This window comes from Phascolarctos cinereus, unplaced genomic scaffold (assembly GCF_003287225.1).
Source record: "Phascolarctos cinereus isolate Bilbo 61053 unplaced genomic scaffold, phaCin_HiC Scaffold_4;HRSCAF=312, whole genome shotgun sequence".
Taxonomy (NCBI): Eukaryota; Metazoa; Chordata; class Mammalia; order Diprotodontia; family Phascolarctidae; genus Phascolarctos; species Phascolarctos cinereus.
Genome location: NW_027555847.1, coordinates 409834020 through 409857225, shown reverse-complemented (window position 1 = coordinate 409857225; position 23206 = coordinate 409834020). Strand labels below are relative to the sequence as shown.

General features: G+C 37.1%; 1 protein-coding gene across 3 annotated transcripts in view; it reads left to right on the top strand.

The window, feature by feature from the left end:
* CTNND2 (catenin delta 2) overlaps positions 1 to 23206 on the top strand; it is a 1167765-nt gene that overhangs the window by 1123101 nt on the left and 21458 nt on the right. For all 3 annotated transcript variants that reach the window (XM_078153315.1, XM_078153314.1, XM_021004430.2), the window contains one exon: positions 18224 to 18350. In XM_078153315.1, coding sequence (XP_078009441.1) covers positions 18224 to 18350 — 127 coding nt within the window. The remainder of the gene's footprint in view (positions 1 to 18223; positions 18351 to 23206) is intronic.

The following is a 23206-nucleotide window of genomic DNA, read 5'->3' as shown; positions in this document are numbered from 1 at the left end:
TGCTTGTCTGTTTAAATTTTAGCCTGTGTATATTTTAAGGAAATGTAACTGAAGGAAAAACAACTATGACTTTTAACTTGCAGGGAAAACTGTGATTGTAAATATAGCAAAAGAATGCATGAATGTTAGCATGTTAAGCTTATCGCTTTTCTGTCTGAAAAGACAGTTGAGACTAAAACTTTGCTTCAGATAGAATTATAATCTATGCAAATTAATAAACCAATCTAGAAGGTCATAGAAAATGCATCAAGTTCTCCCAGAGTTGCAATATTTGATGAAATTTTACCTCTTGTTTTCTCCAAGGAAAAAAAATGCTAGACTTTGATTTTAATTCAACAAATACATTTATTGAGTGCTTATAATGTTCAAGTCACTGTGCTAGGTTGTGAGGATTTTAAAATGACATGGTGCCTGAAGATAGAGATAACTGAGATAATCATGATTCTTTTTTAGCTTCATTGAAACTGGATCTTCTGCCAACAGAGAAGAGAACAGCATCAGGGATGAGCACCCTCGCTCAGAGCAAGAGATAGAGTCAACATTTTTAAAATATTTACAGTTGAACAGCTAGTAGCTGGTGGTAGCTCAGTGGATAGAGTGTGGGCCTGGAGTCAGGAAGACTCGAGTTCAGATATGGCTTCAGATACTTACTGTGTGGCCCTGAGCAAGTCACTTAACCTGTTTGCCTTAGTTGCTTCATGTAAAATGAGGATAATTACAGCACCCAGGGTTATTATGAGACATTTGTAAAGCACTTAGCACAGTGCCTGGAACTTATTAGGTGCTATATAAATGTTTATTCCTTTCTCTTTTTCTTTCGGAGATCTTGTGTATGCTTATGAAATTGCTCTCAAAGCTTCGAATGTAGTGAGCTCGCCCCTTCCTGAGAGTTTCCAAGGAAATCAGGGGGCCCACATTTATTAACAAATAATACTGTAGAAAGCATCAGTGCAAATTAGATTGAAGGCAATGATCTGAAAGCAACAACAGAGAGGCCAAGTGAATAATAAAAGTGGAAAAAGTTGTTATAAATTTATGGATTAAAGAAAATGTGTGTGCAATAGGCATTTGAGAACTGACTGGCATAATTGGATTTGTAATTCAAAAGGACAGGCATTCCCACTCAGCCCTAAGAGAGATTTGGGACTATTTTTTTCATTGGAATTTAGACTTGAGGCACTTCCATGTATTCTTTTTTTCAATAACAATTTATTTTTCCCCAATTACATGAAAAACAATTTTTAATATTTGTTGTTTCTTTTTAAGCATTGAGTTCCAAATTCTATCCCTCCCTCCTTCCAATAGTAAGAAATGTGATATAGGTTATACATATAGGTCATGTAAAACATTTCCATATTAGTCATTTTATGCAAGAAAAAAAAGAAGTGGAAAAATGGTATGCTTTGGTCTATATTCAGACTCTATCAGTTCTTTCTCTGGAGGTGGGTGGCATTTTTCATCACAAGACCTTTGGGATTGTCTTGGATCGTTGCATTGCTGACAATAGCTAAATCATTGACAGTTCTTTATCATACAATATTGCTGTTACTACGTACAGTGTTCTCCTTCTGCTCACTTCATTTTGCATCAGTTTGTATAAGTCCAGTTTTTTCTGAAATCATTCTGCTTGTCATTTTTTATAGCACAATAATATTCCATTACAACCATATACCACAACTTGTTCAGCCATTTCCCAGTTAATGGGCAGCCTCTCAATTTCCTTTTGGTTTTTTTTTTGCCACCAAAGAACTGTTATAAAATTTTTGTGCAAATAGCTTCTTTTCCCCACTTCCATACATTCTTAAAATGACACTGTCTGCTCCAGAATAGATTAAGAGAAAAGAGTGGAGATGGAAAGATTGCAGCAGCAGCAGTAGCCTCAGGGGAACACCCCTAGTCCCATGCCTGGGAATTAGGCCAAGATGGAAAGATTGGAGGCACAGATAAAACTGGCAAAAAGAGAACCCAAGATGGGCCATTGGGCCCTGCAAGCATCTTGGAACAAAGGATTCAAACTGAAACCACTGATTATACCTACCTCTTCAAGAACTGAGGGAATTCCCTCAATAAGCTTTACTCTTTCCCCAACTTATCCTCCCTACGCTTGTCTTCTAACAAAAATTAATGTATTCTGCTCCTTTTTATCTTTTTTACTTTCATTAATGATAATTTTATTATTTTTAAATTTATTTTTCTATTACTTTATTTTGATTTATCAACAATCACTTCCATATGCTTTTGAATTTAAAATTTTTCTCCCCCTTCCTCCCCACCCCCCTCCCCAAGACAGCACACAATCTGATATAGGCTATATATATACATTCTTATTAAACATTTTTTCAGATTAGTAATGTTGTAAGTAAAAATTAGAACCAATAGGAGGAACCACCAGAAAGAGGAAACAAAACTCAATAGAAAAGAAAAAAAATAGCAAATAGTATGCTTTGATCTGCATTCAAATTTCATAGCTTTTTCTTTGGATATGGGTAGCATTTTCCATCCCGAGGCCTTTGGAGATGTCTTAGATCCTTGTCTTGCTGGGAAAGTTTAAGTTTACCAATATTAGCCATCGCACAACGTGGCTGTTATTGTGTACAATGTTCTCTTGGTTCTGCTCACTTCACTCAGCATCAGACCATACAAGTCTTTCCAGGTTTTTCTGAAGTCAGCCTGTTCATCATTTCTTATAGCACAATACTATTCCATTACATTCATATACCACAACTTGCTCAGCCATTCCCAGTCGATGGACATCCTCTCAATTTCCATTTCTTTGCCACCACAAAAAGAGCTGCTATGAATATTTCTGTACATGTGGGTACTTTTCCCATTTTCTGCTCCTTTTTAAAATCTAAATGTTCCCATATCCTTATTTTTGCTTGAAACATAAAGCCAAAGGCAGCAAAAGACAAAAATTCAAAGGTCAATGAATGTTAGGAATTTTCCTAACTAGAGACTTTGAACTACTGTGATTGTATTAAGAACTTTTTATTCAATATAAACTACACAAAATAGAAGGGGAAAAGGTGATTTCTGAGGGCCATTATATTGAATCTAGGATAAAATCTGAGCTAACTGTTATGGAAAACTGGGTGTAACTAATTAAATCTTCAGTAAGAAACTAGTAAGCAGGAGACAAGATAGGAAAGGCTTCGGCAGAATTCAGTACCCAACAGAGAGGTGGAAACAGAAAGGATTGGGTACTCAGCCAGTCAACTTTACCCTCCACATTGACACCCACCAGGGTTAATATGTTTTCTTATAAATTATTGTCAGGAGATAAGTCTACCTTTTCATAAATTTGTCATATTGAAAGAGGAGCTTAAGAAGGATAATAGGAGTTAAAGCAACCCATCCCAATTACTCTGCTTCTCCCTGTTGTTCAGTCATTTCAGTCACATCCAACTCTTCATGTCCCCACTTAGAGGGTTTTCTTGGCAAAGATACTGGAGTGGTTTGCCATTTCTTTCTCCAGCTAATTTTGCAGATGAGGAAACTGAGGCAAATAGGGTTCAGTGACTTGACCAGGGTCACACAGCTAGTAAGTGTTTGAGGCCAGATTTGAACTCAGGAAGAGTCTTCCTGACTCCAGGCCTGGCACTGTATCCACTGCTCACCTACAAGAAGAATATATAGGGGAAATTGCCGATCTCCCTTTTTTGATCTCCCCCCTTGTATTTCCGAAAGGATATAAGCAAGCTTTTGAGGTACTGTCGTGTATCTCTTGTGTCTAGCATAGGGCCAAGTACAGAGTAATAAATAATAAATTAATAAATGTTTATTGGTTGATTGATTGAATGACTTCTATCACAGTGTTTCAAGGCCAGTGGTAGCAGCTACTATATCCTAGCCAACAGAGACTTCCTTGGGTTTTAGTACCATCTGATCTTTGTTGTGTGAACTATGCCAGATGATGCCCAGATCCTCTTTCCCACAACTGGCAAGAGGTGAACATTTCCTGCAGAATTAAGAACAGCATTTTGGCATCCAAGGCTCTCTTTTCTTATTTGCACATTTTTCTATTTACAGCTAAATGTTCAGAATGACAAAGATATATGATGCTATACCTTTTTTGACAATTGCAAAATAGCACTCTGAAAATTATTTCATGATTCAATTACTGTAAAAAGTTTTTTTTCTCATACTAGCTTAAAATGATGTCTTTCCCTCTTTCTGTTTACCATCTAAGACTTTTCATAGAGTGATCTGTGATTGAGGTGACCAACCCAGAAGTTTAACTTAGCAGGAGGCATGATTATAGGACTGTCTACAGTTTCCTCTTCTGTGCAACAATTTAGGGAGTAGTCAAGAAATAGGGAGGATGGTGAGCACTAGTTTAGGGATGCTATGATGTCCTGATCTGATTATGCAGAGAAAAGTACAATGCACATTGTTCTTTCCACATTCACAGTTTATATCACAAAGTCTCCAAAATGATCTTGGAAATTTGCCTCCAGAGAAAGAAAGCTTGACAAAGAAAAATGTGATTTGCTTTCATTTTGCCATTCTCCTTCTGTGACTAGTCCCCATTATTCTTTGCTTTTACTTGTGCTTGAGTTGGTGATATTTCATATCAATAAGAGAATAGCATTGTTAATACCTATTACCTGAAGATAATTAACAAGCATTTATTAAGCACTTAATTGCTTGTCACTGCGCTAAGGATACAGAGATAAAACAAAAACAGCCCCTATCCTCAAGGAGCTTACCTTCTAATGAGAAGATTTGATAATTAACTGAGGAACATCTGTTAAACTGGATGTATCCCAAACATTTTATGGTTAATGAAAGTATTAGATCATGAAAGGTTTAACGTCTGTACTTCATATGTGGCAGAAGGGCACCCTCAATAAAAAATAAATTTTATAAAAACAGGAAAAGACAAGCAAATTAGTCATCCCAGCTTATTTTCTTCAATATAGAAGATTGCACATGTCTTTTTTCTAATTTACATTTTACCTTAATTGATAATAATTCTGCTACTCAAGATCACAGCACTAATTGAAAGCTGAAGGTGGTAAGATGAGAAGATATTGTTAAAGGTTGTCAAAATAAGGCCTTTATTTTGTAGTCTCAAAAGTGAGAGTGTGATTTGGCATTACATCAATTCTTTGTGCTTGTGTTAAGTGTGACATTGGTACCTATTAACTCCTGGCAGTTAAGATGGCATGCTCCCTTCAACCAAATTACATTAAATTTCTTTCCAATTTGTCAAGTCTTTTTGGTTTTATTCCTTCATTAGGAAAGGTTGATGGTAGGTAAATTGGTTTCTGAAATCCACAGCCCTCAAATTTTAAAGATAGCACTATGTCTCTACAGGAGACCCTTATATATACTGTACCTTTAAGTACCCAAATCAATTTAATTAAATTTCATTAGGAGCACTAGAGCTGAAACAAACTAATGAAAGCAACTGGCATGTCAGGTGGTATTTATGTCTGCATTAAATTGAAAATACTCCCTTTTGGCTCTTAAAAAATTAGTTTAAATATTTAACACTAATGGCTTTTGGAATTGTTGATGGGAATGGTTTTAATGAATCTTTTACAAACAGTTTACCTTAAAAATAGATGGAGACTTATTTTATTAGAGCCCAAGAAGGCTGAGGATTACTTTCAGGAACGATATTCAGTTTTCTGCTCCATCACATGTATCTTGCTTCCAAATGTTCTGTCTCCTTTTTCCTGGAAGGACATGACTCCTTTCAGTGAAATGATGAGGACATGCATGTGTTTCTCACACAGTACGACTCCTTTCTTTCTCCACTGATTGTTATTACTTAAAGAGAATGATTTTGTATGAAATGAAAAGGAAGCCATCATGGTTTCTGAGGGATCATGTCCTTGATGAGTAAACATTATTTAAATGTCTTAAGCCTGATAGCTTTCCCTGAAGAGACCACTTACATGGATCATTTCAAAAAGTGGTATATTTATAAAACTGGTTAATATGAAATAGTCTAACTAGCTAACATAAATAATAGAGTGAGAATGGGAGAATTTTGGATTGGTGTGAACTCCTTAGAGCCCTCAGGATCTTCTCTTCACTCTTATTGTCTTGGTTCACTTAAAACAAATGAAATGCCCAGGATATATGGACTCTAAAACTGGCAGTGTCTGTTGAAACAAATCTCTTTGATCTTTGGTTTCAGTGTTAATTTCTGAATACCTTTATGAGAAAATTGCATTGAGGACAGAATGTTAGTGGAGAAAGATGGATCAAGAAGTTTGGAAAAGAACCATCTGGCCCTTAAGCTACTGTGATATATCACATAAATATGTTGGATCTGTAGTCCAGAAAGCAATTGGCAAATTCATTCCTTCATTGAATTTAGGGCTAGATTTCTATTATGAATTTAATTTAATTACTAAATTAATGCCCTGACCTGGACCATGGTGTTAACTTTGAGGAATCTATTTCATGAGTGTAGTTACTCCCTCCAAAAGTACAGGTCACAACTTCTCCATATCTTCTCATTCTATTAAAAAGTTTGTTAGCCTTGGATTACTCATGTGAAATGTAAGACTTTTGAAATATTCTTTTTAGATGCCAACAGTTTTCACTAACTAAGGGCCTGTGGTCAAGACAGAGACTTTTTTATGTAAGACAGATTTGAAAATAGAAATGTAAACAGAAATACAATTTGTGTGTGTGTGTGTGTGTGTGTGTGTGTGTGTGTGTGTGTGTGTGTGTTTTAAGTTAGACATCCTGGCTATGGATATTAACTAGTAGATGGAGAAATAGAAAGGATATATTTCCTTGTCTATTGGTACCAACTAAAACAATGTCACTAGACTCTAGCTAATGTTCCCAGTCAACTAACTGGTTACAGAGTTCATCCACTGAGAAACAAATACCCACTACTTCCACAAGATAGCACAGCCATGAATCAGTGTAAGTCCATCTGCTAAGTTTGGCTGTGCTAAAACAAACTGGAGCAGACCTAATGAGAGATGAAATATGCTTTTACCTCCAGTCCTGTGTTTGGATTTCTCAGAAATCATTGTCTGGGAAAATTGACTGTATTTGTTGTAAGCTCTTTGAATAACCTCAACTTAATATAAGAAGGAGCAGAGAAAAGTGAGAATGACACAGCTAAATGCAGGTGGAGACCATGCAAATCGTCTTGTTCCTTATACATGCTGGGGACTCGACACACATTTGTTTTTGAAACATGGACTGTCCAGATGTATTCAAGGGTGCAATGGAGCCAGCTCAGACCAGCTCTCCAAAAACTTTTGAAATTTTCAATGTGAGCAGTTACACCTTGGAACTTGGCAAATGTTATAAATCAGGGCTTGATTTGGTGTTTTGTTAATGGTGTTTTGTCTAGACTTAGGAAAGTCATAGAGAAATGTTAATAATGCAAATTAAACTTTTTTCGTGTGTTTTCAGAGACCTAGTTAATCATTTACTAGTACATTCTCATTTAAAATGTAGCAAGCATATCATAAAGATCGGTTTCTTTTTAGTTGTAGTTAGATTAAATAGCAACTTAAAAGAAAAAGAAAATAAGGAAAATAATTTTTTTTAATTTTAAAATAAAAACATCCTGGGTTTGTTTGACTCCAGTTCTGCCGTCTCCTTGAACAAATCATTTAACTTCTCTGGCCCTCAGTTTTATCTTCTGTAAAATGAAGTTTGGCTACATGAAGATTCTTTCTAGCTCTAAATTGTATGATTTGTAATGACATATTGATGATTATCTGTCAAGAGCAGAAGATGATTATTTAAAGGAATGACTTTTCAATTCAACATTTATTAAGTGTTATGTACAAAGAATTGTTCTAAATTCTGAATATTCTAAGATGAAAATAATATGGCTCCTGTTCCCAAGCAGCTTATAATCTAACAGAGGTGGGAGGGTGAGGTAAGGCAGGTACCCAAGCCCTTCTGCTCTAAATCTTATGACTTTTCAAATAGTTATAATACAAGACAAAATGTGATAAGTACAAAGCAGAGGTCTAAATAAGGTGCTATAACAAATGTGTGGAAAGATAGCGGTTTAATCTGAGGATAAGAAGGCCTTCATGAAGAGGGGTACCAGAGTTAGGCCTATATAGAAGAGGAACTTGAGCAGACAGATGAGGGCAAATCCATTCCAGGCATACAGAAATAAGTAAGCAAAAGAAAAATGAGAGGAGAGAGTGAGCTTGGAATTAACATTGCGTGAAAAGGAGAAATATGAAAGAAAGCTGGAAGGGAAGGTTGGAGCTGCATCGTGTCTTCACCTTGAGCACTGGCACAAGGAATTCCATCACCTGAAACAAGAACTTACAAGAAGCAGATCACTCAGTTTACATTTCACAATTCATGAATATTCTTAGTACTTATGAATCTATACCCATGATTCACCCAACACACACAAAATCGTTACCTTCACATCTACAATCCCAAAATTTGAAATCTCTCTCTCTCTCTGATTATACATTTCCTTATCTCCCTATACCTCACACTTCTAAACCTAAACCACAACTTGCCATCACTCTGATTTCACAGGCCATCACCTCTGCACTGGCCTCATTTCCCTCGTTTCAAAATCTTGAATCTACAGTTATCCACTTCTATAGCCATTCATCTGTCTCCAAACTCCTGCTTTGCGTTACTCCCAACTTCTACCTTCTCTCCTCCTATTTCTATGCTGTTGAACACTAGAAGAAATGATATAATTGTACTGACTGAATCCATGACAAATTCATCTTATATGATCTCAGCTGGGTACTTGCAGCTCTATGCCGGTCCGTGTATTCTTTCCTCATTGTCTCTGTTGCACTTTCAACAGTGGTAGTTGCAAAACTTCCCTTCTGACTTTGTCACTTACCCCATCCTTTTCAGGAGAGAACCTGGCCTTATCCACAGAAAAAAAAAAAAAACCAGACCATCCGATACAAGATCCCTCTCCTCACTAATTGTATATTTCAATTACCTCAAGATCATTCCCCAACTTCTTCCTCATTGCTTCAGTTTCAGAGGAAGAAGGGACCCTTTTTAGCCAGTTATCAGCCTTTCTACTTGTACCCTTAATGTCATGCCCTTCTGTCTCCTCTAGGAACTTATCGGTTTGATCATCAGAGAAATTTTCCTAATTATCAACTTCTTATCCACTGTCTCCTTCAATTCTGTTTACAAAAATATCCAGATTGCCCCCTACTTAAAAACCTTCACTTGGCCTCACCATTCCCAAGCTATCATCTTATAGCTCTCTTCTGTTTCACAGCCCAGGTGAAGTCAATCATCTCCCTGGGGCAACTTGGTCTTCTTTTAGGAAAAGCCTCCCCTTTTGAGGGTGGAAGGAAAAAATTGAGTCAGAGAGATGTTCCTATCATGCCTCTGGAATCCGCTCTCCCCAGAGCTGCCTAATTGATATTCCTAAAGCACAAACCTTGCCTTGCTGAAAAAGTTCCAGTGACACACCCTCACCTGTAGGATAAAATACAAATTCCTCTCTGACATTTAAAACTCTTGATCAGTTCCAGCCTGTTTACAGGCTTATTACACTTCATTCTATTTACGTACTATATGCTCCAGCCATACTGGCCTACCTCCCTCCTCTATCCCATGTACAAGCTTCCATCTCGCACATTCATTCTTTTGTACAATCTGCTTTCCATTCCTAGAATGCTCTCTCTGATAATTACTGTCTCTTGGGGCAGCTAGGTGGTGCAGTGAATAGAGCACCAGCCCTGAAGTCAGGAGGACCTGAGTTCAAATGTGGGGCCTCAGATCAAACACTTGACACTTACTAGCTGTGTGACCCTGGACAAGTCACTCAACCCCAATTGCCTAAAATAAATAAATAAATAAAATAATTACTGTCTCTTGAAACCCCTAACACTCTTTAAGGATAAACATTTTTCCCACTCAAATATCATGGAATAATAGTATTGGAGCCAGATGAGACTAGAGATCATCCAGATCAGGGGTTCTTAACCAGGGTCCATGAACTTGTCTTTCAAAAATATTTTGAAAACTCTATTTAAATATATTTAGTTTCCTATGTAAGACTATGTATTTTATTTTATATATTTAAAAACATTATCTTGAGAAAGGATCCACCAGACTGCCAAAGTAGTCTGTAACACACATGCAAAAAAAAAAAAACAAATAAACAAACAGAAAATAGTTAAGAATGCTGATCTACCCTCATTTTGCAGATGAGAAAACTGATGTGCAGAGAAAGAAAGCAAAGCAAAGTAAACCCAGATTCTCTTTGACTTCAAATCACATACTTTTTCCACTGTAACCCATCTTTCTTTCTCATTAAGGACAATCTCTGGTGGCTTGTTTTTTGTTTTTATTTGTTGTTGTTGTTACTGTTGTTTATTTTGAAGAGTTTATACATGTAAGCCCTGATTCAGTCAGATACCACCCCCACCCCCAAGAAGGTATGTAGGTGATGTGAGTATGAATCTGCAAGATTCCTCTCTACCAGTAAAACCCTTTCCCCTCACACTCTTAAGTATCTTCCCATACAGGCATCTGTACCTATCCAATAGATCCAGGGTTTCTATATTTCTCCTGATACAAGCACTGGAGCATCCAGGAACTTCACAGACATCACTCCCAGAAAGTACAAATTATAATGTGAATATACTTGTACCTAATGGAAAGTCCTGGTGGATGCTGGTCAGGATCTGTGATTCTTTGTGGGCCATAATTATGAAATTTCAAGAATTGTTCACACTGGAAACATCTTGCTCTATCCTCAGGGTCCTCAGGGTGTGTACCTTGGGCCTTTATTATCCCAAGGTTCCATGGAACATGCAGAGGCCGAGTTTTACCTCCTCTAGTTTGCAGGACTTTTTCCAATAGCTCAACATCATAGACATTCTCCAAATCTGGACCGGTGCCTACTCAGATCTCCCCAGCAAACCTAGGAGTTTCTAGAATATATTCAGTGCCTTAGGCACTATCTTTTTCAGAAATGGTCAATAGAGTGCTTGATAGCTGAAACTCACTAGAGAAATACAGTTTTTCTTGAGGATATGGGAAAGATTTTTTAAGAGGAAACTCTCAAATACCTCAACCATCAAGGGAAATTCCTAGCCTTTATCTAAACATACGAATACATCAAAATGAATTCTGTATGATGAAATCAGAATCCTTAGCAATAACCTTAAAATATTAACATTAAATTACTTCTGAAAGGAAGATGACAATGGATAACCATTCCTAGACACAGTGGATCCTACTTTGATATTAGGCCATGTGGACTTTCCAGGTCATTACAGAGAAAGAAAAAGAGCATTGTTCACCCAACTCCCTGTCAACCAGAATAGTCTTGGTGAAGAAAAATAATGTTCTGGTCTCCAGGAGAGGCAAGACAGAGAGAACAGAGCCCCAAACCCTCCACTTTCTTATCTTCCAGGTAGAGCAAAAAAGGGAAAATCAGTTAAAAAAGCCAAGAGCTTCTGCTCCTCAATGTCAATAAACACTAAGCTCCTACTATGTGTCAAACACAGTGCTGAGCACTGGAACTACAAAAAGAGTCAAAAGATAGTCCCCACCCTCAAGGAGCTTGCAAGATGAGATGTAGAAGAGAGCGCATAGCCAAGAAGCACCTTGGGAGACCACTAAAGAGAAAAGACAGTGAAAGAAAAGAGCTGGGAAGCCACTGCCTGTGTATCCCTCAGGTAGAGAAAGAAAGTTAGATTTCCCAAGGAAAGGCTTACCTGGTCAAGAGGAAGGGATCTCAAAAAGCTTGTGCTAAAGCCATGTTTATCTTTTCCATTCTAGTCAGACTAGGTGCTAGAGCTCCCAATTGTGCTCAGCTCTTCCCCTTAAGAATTGAAAGCAACACTCTATTTTCTGCATTTAAATGTTAGAGACTAGTACAGAAGGTCAGCATCTCTTTTAAAGGAGCAGGTCAATTTTAAGTCAAGGGGATCTGGCCCTTTTAACAGACAGACAGCTTCTTCCTCATTACATTAACATGACTCATGGTAGGCACCACCTTCTGGAAACTGTATTGTTTGTTGTTTGTGCTCAAAAAGGACCAAAATGATGTCACAATATTGGGGTCAGTGTACAGTGTGTCCAGCTGTGGTCTATCATACCAATATGAGCTTGAAAGGCTCTACCACAGGTCAGGCGCAAAAGTCTCAAAAGTTGCGCATCTCACATCTTTTTTGCGCTACTGCAATTCTGCTTTACTCAGCACCTTCTTTGTTGTGGGCACACCATGCAGGATGATCCTGTGCCAGTGTCTCCCATGTCTCACAATCAATACCAGAGTTCTTCAGAGAGACTTTAGTGTGAGTGTTTGCTTTGTGTGAGCTCTCTGTAATAGAATCTTTTAGGCAAATATACATTTAGCATCCAAGCAAGCCCATCAGAGTTATGCTCTCTGCAGGACAGTTTGAATGCTTGGCAGTTTAGTTCGAGAAAGACTTCAGTATCTGGCATCTTTTCCAGCCAGGTGGTCTTCAGAATCTTCCTATGACAATTCAAATGGAAGGGATTCAGTTTCCTGGCATGGCACTGGTAGACTGCCTAGGTTTCACAGCATACAACAATTGCATCAGCACAATGACTCTATAGACCTTCAGTTTGGTAGGCAGCTAATACCTCTTCTTCCCCACACATTCTTTTGGAGCCTCCCAAATGCCGAGCTAGTTTTGGCAATGCCTCTGTGCGTACATCCCTGGAAAGTATACCATCAACGTAAGTGAACTCATCAACAACACACCTTCTTAAGACCTAATGTTCTGGATAAAGCCAACTTGTAGTAAGGCAAATTCTTCTGTCCTCCCCTGCTGCTCCAACCCTCCTTCCAAATAGCTAGCAAGTATAGGCTGCTAACTTCTACTGTTGCTAAGGAAGGCTGAGCTAACAGGTGCCTAACAAAACTTGTTGTATAGAAACTCAAACTGTAGTGAGAAAATGCTAAGAGGGTAAGTCAGAAGGAAATCAGATTATTTCTGGTGGCAATTTAGAGTTCAATTGCTTTGAACTCCTGTTCTTTCTGGATTTCCATCTCTATATGCTTGGCACAACTTAACAGTCTTCAGTTTTAAGTTTAATATGTTAAAAATAAAAAACCAATTTGAGGAACTGATATATCACATTTTTGACAGCTTGACTGGGTCTTGAGCTAAAGGGCATAACTTCTAGGTCATTCTTCTACTGGAGGTGAATGATAGGACTGAGAAAAGAGTTTCTTATCATCAGTATTAAGGATTATCTGCCTTTGCCTGGTTACTACTGCTCTCCTTTATTGGCTGAGTATTTTCTTCACTGAGTTTTCTTATCTAACCCCTACAAACAGTAGGGATAGATAGATTAGATGTTATGAAGAGCAACTATAGAAGCCACAGTGAAAATAATACGGCACTAAGCAAAAATCATGGCCTATGATGATTTTAAAATTTTTCAGAAATAAAAAAAACATCAGATATACAAATAACTAATAGAAATCCTTCCCAATACATTAAAAGTTGTGGACAAATTCTCTGATCTTCTGTATCATGCGTATTTCAGCTTACCAGTATGTAAAAAGAAACAACACTTCTTCACACACACACACACACACACCCCAGACCCACAATGGGATCATATTCTAATCATTTCTAGACAGAATACCATGGAACTCAGACAACAGCTGAAAAAATAATTTTGATTAGTACAAGACAGAGACTTTTCTTTTTCAGTAAAATATGTGTGTACATATTATTTATTATACATATATATAGTTATATAATTCTGTGTATGTATGTGTGCAATGGAATCATTTTGTATTTATATCCTCCAACTCTATCAATCTTAGAATATTATAGAATGTTAGCCACTTCATTTGTGTTGGACCTTGAGATCCCTGGATAAAAAATACTATGCAATTATCGAACACTACCATTTATTAACAATAGTAGAAATTAGGGGTCTTGCTAATGATAGAGTTTCTCAAGGAGTATGTTGGGTACCCCCAGTTATATCTTATGGTGTTTATTTCCAAATGAAACAGCTACCAAACTGCTAAACACCCATTTGGTTTAATTTGGAATTCTGTTAGTGAAACAGTATCTGCATAGTCAGGTGAAAAATATCATAATATAAGCTCCTTAAGAGTAGGGATTATTTCTTTCTTTCTTTTCTTTTTTTTGTATTTGTACTGCCAGCACCTAACACAGTTGTTAACACAGAGTAGGTGGTTAACAAATACCTATTAATTAATTAAGTCAAGTCATATTCCTTGGAAATATCCAAGAACAAAAAGGTATGGCCTTTAAAAAAAATTCTATCTAGAATCAGAGTCATTAGGGTTGTCCAAATTCTATTCCACAGAATATACTAGAGCAAATTTTAATTAGTCAACAGTGCATTTCCTGCCAAAATTCCTTAGATTTAAAAAAAATCTTATAAACCTAAAATAAGTGTTCTTTCCTCCTACATCTCACAGAATCTGTGCTTTGAACCTGGAGAGTTCCCATCTCCACTTCTATCCCCATTGTCCATGAGTATATATATGGAAAAGCTATATGACCCAGAGAACTTAGCTTACTGGTACACAGAATAGATTGGGTTTAAAAGCACTAAACGACTTTGTTTTCACTGTCTCTGAAATTAAGTGATTTTGAGACACAGCAATTTTAAATTTTTGATTTTCTGATCATTAAAACCAATGTATGAGATTTTCAAACATATTGATACTAAAATTTGAATTTTTAAAAATAATGGTTTTGAGTTACATGACTAAGTAGCAGAAGATTTTTCCAAAATATCTAGGTTAACCAAAAAGATTCCTTCTCAAATGAAACATGTAAATTTTTATATATAAGCAAGTATTATGAAAGCCAAGGGGCACAGGACTAATGAAAACAATTTTTAAAAAAGTTTTCAGGAGAAAGCATGAGATAGAGAAAATGTGCTGCATTTGGAATCAGAGAACCCTTACTCCCTGTATGACCATGGGCAAGTTTTTAAACTGTCTTAGGTCTCAGTTCCCTCATCTGCAAAAAGAGAGCTTGCACTAGACAACCTCAAAGGACCCCGGCTCTAATTCTATGGTCCTAAAACCTTTAGCCACATACAGACTTGGAGGATAGGCATTAATGCTCCAGCAACCCTATTTCTAATTAAACTTTACCCTGCAATACAAATGGGTTTTTAAAAATACATTTAAACCTAGATTGACAAGTTTTATATAAAGAGGGCCAGAAGAAAAATGGGAAAGAGCAATTTTCTTTATAAACCTACAGGTTTACACAGGGGAAGAGGATAAATTAGATGATGATTCTTTGATAGATCACATGTTTGGAATTTTGAGTATATGAGAAGAGGTTGGAGCTCATTTGGAATTTTTTTTTGGGGGGGGGAATTGGGGTTAAATAACTTGCCCAGTGTCTTGCAGCTAGTAAATGTGTTAGGGTAGATTTGAACTCAGGTGCTCCTGACTCCAGGGCTACTGCATCACCTACCTTCCCCCTTATTTGGAATTTTGAAGACCCACAAGAAGAGTATAATAATGTTCAGGGTATAAAGCAAGGACTAAGATTTTACAGAGGTGATCAATATCTGCTGCTCATCCCTCAAATTTTTTATTTTTTCAAAATAAATTTTATTGATGCTTTTTGACGTTATATTATAGCAACAGTGAGATGGGGAAGGGAATCTCCCCCCTCAAAATTGTACCCTCCCTCGTAACAAGGAAAATAGTTCAGCCAAAGCACCCCATTCATTGGCTCCTTTTGAGAATCTGTCCAATCTTCCACCCTAATAGTCTGCTGTCCCTTTACCATGAGGAATAAAGCATCTTTAATTCTCTGTTCTCCAGAACCATCTTTTTTTTAACTTACTCATATTCATCTTGTTTTTAATAATGTTTCCATTTACATTGCTTGTAGTTATTGTGTACAGTGGTCATTTAGTCATGTTTATTTCACATTGCATCAGTTCAAAGGATTCTTCTAGCGTTTTTGAGAATTCATAATATTTAATAATTTAAGGGGAAGGGAATAAACACTTATGGAGTTCCTGCTATGTATCAAACACTGTACTAAGTGCTTTTATTGTTGCTTGCTCTATCATATTCTTGCGTTATAGTTTTTTTTTTCAGCCATTCACCAACTGATGTCACTCACTTTGTATCTAGTTCTTTGCTTCCACAAGAAGCAATGCTGAGAATCATTTGGTATATGTTATCCATGACTCCCATGCAGTATATGTCCAGTATTGGAATCACTGCTTAAAGGACAGTTTTGTAACTTTTCTTGCATAATTCCAAACTGACATGCAGAATAGTTGAAACCATTCACAGCTCCACCAATGGTTAATTAATATGCCTTTCTCAACATTGATCATTTCTTTATTCTCTGATAGTTAGAAGATGCTCTCTAAATGTATGACCATGTGCAGAACATAATGCATAACATATAATCAGGTGTAGATTAGTATAGAAGAGAGTGTAGCTGGCAATGTCTTAAGGTAACTGAGTATATTGCTGTTATATAATTGCCTCACATTACTCCTAAGTCTATGATAAATATTCACATTTACTTAGTTCCTATGTCTGTGGAGGACAAGTAATAACTGATCTTCACTAACAGAGTTCTTCAGCAAAGGGAAAGTTAAAGCTAAGTTGTTCTTTCTTCTATAAAAATTAAAAGCCTCTATTTCTGACCTGAATTATCAATAAAGCCTTTCTTTATGATCTATAATTGAGAAGACTGATTGGCCAAAGATACAAGACTGAACTGATGTACAGTCTTTCTTAGTTCATAATTTGTTTTTGGGCACCTGAGATTTGACACATATTTCATAATTTCAGTGGCCTTAGACACAAGTGGCTATCAGGATTGGGTAGTAGCACTACATGGGACAGTTTCTTATAATTAGCCTAAAAATGATACATATTCTGTAACCTTGAGAGGTGATTGTTATCATAAGGTAGAAAGCCTTCCTTGTACATATTTCTAATAATTGCCCTGACAATCACATCAGAAGAAGCTATCATTTTCTCATCCTAGGTGGGGAAGGAGTATAGGACCAGGTAGGCGTATAGTCTAATCAGACTTCTCTCAAAAGTTACAAAGTGGGGGAAAAAAACTTTCACTTTTAATAGGCCAACTAAGAAGTTACAAGTGACGTGACATACTTCAAAGAAATACATCAACTTAGCATTGAAGCATAAAGGATTATGATAAACTCTGCTTAATGCAAGTGTTTCTTTTCCTAGGAAAGGAATCTCCCCAAATGGACCTTGTACTTGCGGTTTCAGTGTAGAACAACAGTTAAATGAGTCAATCCTATACAAGTGGTTGCTATTATCACTTAGTCTTAATTCTACAGGTAGATATTCGTAAGTTAGTAGCACCTTAAATTGTCAAGAGTGTCACAGCAGTCATGTAAGACACAGATCAAGAAAAAGGCCACCCAGAACAAGTAAAATGATAATAATTGATATTTACCTACTGTTTTAAAGTTGCAAAATGTTTTTACGTATATGACCTACATGAATTTAAAAGGAGAAGTAAAATACAGTTCCTGGGATAAATTAATGAACTTGCCTTTCTAACTCAGGCCAACTTAAGATATGGCCATGAAGACATCAACTGGTATTTTACTGGTGATAGTAAGAATAAACCAATTTTACAATTGATGGGGATTTATTGGAAAGAGGCAGATTGAGAGAATCAAGGTGGGAGACAGGGAAGTGGAGAAAAGCAAGGGAGATGAACGAAGAACAGGTACTGGGAGTTGTGTTGACTGCCAGATTAATAGGCTGATCCTTAGAATGCTAAATTGCTCAGAAGGCTAAGCAGAGGTTAGTCAGGAAAGCTAGGGAAATCCCAAGATGGAAACATGAGAAAGGGAAGTGTTGGCCTCTCATATGTAAAGGTTTTATTTTATGATATCCCTGAAGAGGGGAAGCTAAGTCTTGGAGTCATCAGAATTCATGAGCACAGTAATTCTATTTAAATAAAAGCATCTGACCATAGCATGTTTGAAAATCAAATTCTTATTCAAACTCTTAAGCCAAAATCTAACATTAAAAGACAATATTTCTTAAGGGGTTTTCTGTCTATGGCAGAGGAAAAGGTTCATTTCCCTTTCTCCCTCTTTTCTCATATTAAAAATGGAACCCAATATATCATTCAGCAGGCTCAGTAATCTCTTATAAAGTGATTTTTTTTTATTTTATAAATTCAGAATGGCATTAGGTAAGCAATCATGGAAACTGCCTCCTGACTTAACAGGAACTCAATGAGCACTCTATTTTCCCCTCCAGGATGGATGGTCACAGTATCACTTTGTAGCCTCATCTTCAACAATAGAAAGAGATCGGCAAAGACCATATTCTTCATCACGAACACCCTCCATTTCTCCTGTGCGCATGTCTCCTAACAATCGCTCAGGTAAGAAGGTGCCAATAATAAGCAAAACACATGTTTCTAACAAAGATGAAAGCACCTTAGTTGATCAAAACACCATGCTTGGGGGAGGAGGGCATTCAGGTCCTATGGATTTATGTGTGTGTATGTATACATGTATGTATACATTTATGTATGTTTGTAGATATAGATATCCTTTTTAGTGACACGTTTGTGGAAATTGTAAAGCGAGCACTGCCATAAATTGCTAACATTATTTTATGTGGGCTAACCCATCAGGATTGACCAGAGTCCAATAATGGAAAAGAAAAGGGCAAATTTCTACTATCATGCAACTACTACTTCCTTGGAAAGCTTCCAGACTGAGTCCTTTAAGTATCACATCAGTGGCAGTCATAAAAATAGTTCTGAACAAAGAAAAATCTTTTGGACAGCAGTGGAAAGCCTTCCAGCTCCAGACAGTTCTGGAGTTTTAGTGCTAGACTGCATGTTAGTAGCGTTATTTATACTGTACACTCAACCCTACAGTTGGAGCATGAATAAATTGCTATTTTGTTGACTAAGGACATTTAAGTGATTCAGTTCAGTTTTCCATATAGTTTATCACCTTGTCACTTAGCTTTGAGCTTACTTTAGTCATTTCCTTGGAGATATACTATATTTCACAGGACAGTGGATCTTGAGGTAGAAGGGACCCCAAAAGCCACCTAGGCCCCATTTTGCAGATGAGAAGACTGAAGGCAGGGGTTATTAAATGACATCTACAAAGTAACACTGATAGGAAGCATCAGAATTAGGATTTAGACCCAAGTTCTCCAACTACAGTCCCTATACTTATTTCTACTCTTTCCAAACCACGTTAAGTCATGCATTAGCATGGCTTACCTCAGAAAGCAGGAATAAGCTTCCCAGAACATACTGTAGTCATGCAGGAGGCATGGTTTTCATTGTTATTTAGATGGTAGAAATGTCATCTCACTTTTCTGAGTCTCTACTGTAGAGAGATATATTTAGAATGAAAGAAGTGTCTTCAGGCTTTTCCTTCCTTCCCCTGCCAAAAAGTTCTTGTTTCCAAAGCTGGGTCAGAGGGTAGCATGGTAGATGGCATCAAAAATAGCCTAGTTGGCCTTGAAAGAGTTTCTCATAAAATCTTATACAAGAATTTACAGTTAACCTAAGACTTGTCTGAATGATGAAGAAACTCAGAAAAAATGTAGGAGAAAAATGACCAGAATAAATTACACTCTCCCGTCCAAATGGAAGAATACATGTTTCAGTGTGATAGGGTTTAAAACCCTTGGACTGCCAATAAGACTAGAGACAGAGAATTTGAAATTGCTGTCAACTTAAAAGTGGCAGACCTCCACTTGTATGTAATAAGGATGATCATATGATGACAATATGGTAAAAAGGTCTCTTGGAACCATTTCCAAATCTGGATTTGCTTTATCAAAAACCCAGTCTCTTATTTCTAAATAAATGGAGAATCAGCCAGCACAAGATCAGTTTTTAGGCTCATATATATTTAACTCTCCCAAAGAGGAAGCATATTTCTTCATCACATTTGCATATATACACCTAGTCAATGGAGAAAAAAAGTTTGAAAGCACCTATTACATATGAGATACTGTTCTAAATAAACACCTAGAATGTAAAGATATATAGATTCAGGCCCTGTTCTTAAGGAGCTTTCACTCTGAAGGTGGGGATAGAAAGAATACATGTACACAAGTAGCTATGATTCAAGGAAGAAAATGACGAGGGAGGTTCTGGCAAAGGACTGTGAGAAATTTAAGGAGGGAGAGATCACTTTGGGGGTAGCTAAGTGGTTCAGTTCTGGGCCTGGAGTCAGAAGATGAGTCTTCCTGAATTCAAATCCTGCCTCTGATGCTTACTAGCTGTGTGACCTTGGGCAAGTCACTTAACACTATTTGCCTCAGTTTCCTCATCTGTAAAATGAGCTGGAGAAGGAAATGTCAAGCCATTCCAGTATCTTTGCTAATAAAATGCAAAATGGGGTCATAAGGAATTAGACGTGACTGAAAACAACTGACCAACAAAAAAGCAGAGTATTTTGCTTTGGGAGGTAATGAATTTCCCATGACTGGAGGTCTTCTAGCAGAGACTACATGATTCCTTCTGAGGAATGCTATAGAGGAGATTCCTTTGCACATAAAGTGTGGACTAGATAAGTGTTATCAAATTCAAATGGATACAACGGCCACTAATCTGTACCTAAGGGTCCCTGTGGACACTATATTGGCTTAGTTTTAAAATATAAACTATTTTTATTTGTTTTTAAAAATATCTCCCAATTACATTTTACTCTACTTCTACTGCACTCAGAAGCATTTGGGCCTGCATGTTTGACACCTCTTGACTGGATAATCTCTGAGGTTCCTTCCCAGTCATTCTGTGAGCCAGGACTGCCTCTGTGAGGCACAGCGTTGGTCAGGAAGGACTGTGTCTACAGTGTGGCAGTTCTCCTGTAATTTCAGTTATTTATGCCAGAGTAACTGTGATCATTCCTCTATTCTTCCCATAATATACTACAATATAAGGAAGAATAATAGCTTTAGATTAGTTGATTGCTACCCTAATTTTGTTTTTTTTTCCTCTCCACTTGATAAGAACTACAGTAAGCACAGCAATAATTCACAGGGATGTTGCAAAGATGAAATGAGAGGATAGATTTAAAAAGTATTTTAGGGGTAGGTAGGTGTTGCAGTGGATAGAGCACTGGCCCTGGAGTCAGGAGGACCTGTGTTCAAATCTGGCCTCAGACACTTAGTAGCTGTGTGACCCTGGGCAAGTCACTTAACCCCAATTACCTGAAGGAAAAAAAAAGTACTTTATAGGAAATGCAATTTTTCATAAGTGCTAGGTATTATTAACATCATAATCATCCAGATAGCTTGTTTTCTGTGTGCTTCCCAAGAATGCCACATAGTAGACACTTAAAATCTGTTGACTTGTTTTGGCTTTTATAGCATACAATGCATAGGTTACTCAAGAATTGGGTCATTACACCAGCCCTGGAGTCAGGAGGACCTGAGTTCAAATCTGGCCTCAGACACTTGACACTAACTAGCTGTTTGACCTTGGGCAAGTCACTTAACCCTATTGCCTAGCCAAAAAAAAAAAGGAGTAAAAAAAAAAATTGGGTCATTATTGTCACTCAGTTGAAATATCAAGGAATAATTACATATATGGAATGGTTTAATAAACACTGACACCTGTGTAATATTAAACTTTAATATTTTAAAAGTTAGGGCAAAAAGCATCTCCCAAATATAGCCCTTTAATGACTAGTGACAGTGTCTACAAAATATCAACCTATTTGAATAAAAGCAAAGGATCTTGGGAGGAGTGACAAGGAAGAGTGATAAGGAGGAGGAAAGAAAGAAGGAAAGGGGAAGGAGGGAAGTGGAAGTTAGAAGCAGCTATAGCAGCCTCCCAGAGCTCGGTAGCAATGACAGGGAATGTTACGTTCTGATGAAAGAGGAAAACCAGGGACCAAAACCAAGCAAAAATCAAATACTAAACAATTCTGCTGTTGGTTTGTAAACAAGTGAGAATCACTGAAGATTTTTGAGCAAGGAGTGACAAGATCAAAAATATGTCAAACTTAACACAGTTGACTAAGTAATCAATCATCAGGCATTTATTAAACATCAACTATGGTAACAAGAATTGTGCTAGGCCTTAGGGATAAACATGCAAAGGTGAAACAGACCCTGATCTCATGGTACATATCACTGGGTGATACTCCATTCTCAGATAAGTAAAACTAAAATTTATACACAATTTGAAAAATGATTTCTATAGGGATGGAGAACTAACAACTGGAGGGGTATATTGCAGGCAAAGTCAAATGTGGAGGTAGAATATTATGTATGGGATACAGTTTGGCTGAATTATACTTGCAGTTATGTGTAATAAGCCTGGAAATATAGGCTGAATCTAAGTTATAAAGCAGTAGCTTGTGTTTTGTCCTAGAGGTAGTGGGGAGCCAGTGGAGTTTCTTGAACAGGTGAGTGACATGGTAAGATCAGTGCTTAGGACATATCAATTTGACATTTGTGTGAAGAATGAATCTGGCTAGGGGGATGGGGCTATGGAAAAAATCTAGGCAAGAAGTGATAAGGGCCTGAACTAATGTGGTAGAGGTATGGGAATGTAGAAAGTAATTTTGTGGAGATAGAATAAAGAAGACAGCAATTAATTGAGGACCATCATTTATAGGAACATAAATCAATATGCTATCATTCTCTATAACACACTCCCATTACTTTGTTTCTCACTAGACAGATTATATCTCCTCCCACACATCTGTACAGCAGCAGCCCTCATGTTCTAGCTACTCAATAACTATTACCCTGGAAGCATACAGCCATTCTAACTTTCATTTCTTTTCTCCCTTGCTTAGAAATTCATTTCTCCCTCCCTCTTATCCAGTTTTCATGGAATTCTAGATTGGTAGAATTTAACAATTTGGAAGGGACTTTATAGTCAAGGCTTCTGAAGCACAGAAAACTTACATGACTTGTCCAAAGTGGCGAGTTTCAAAAGGTGTATGAGAGTTTGCTGAAGGTTGTGTGAGATACGGTGAAGCATGAATGAGTGTCAGAGAAAAATAGTATTTGAGACTATACTGAGATAGAGAATCTTAATCAGCAAGCATTTATTAAGCATTTATAATATGCTAGGCACCAGGGATTAAATAAATAAGTAGTTCCTGCCCTCAAGAAACTTACATTCTATTGAGAGAAACAACATACACATATATCAATGTATACAAATTAAATAGAAGAGATGTTTTTTGGCGGGAACACTGTCAGCTGGGTAAATCTAGAAAGACCTCATGTTAAAACTAGCAC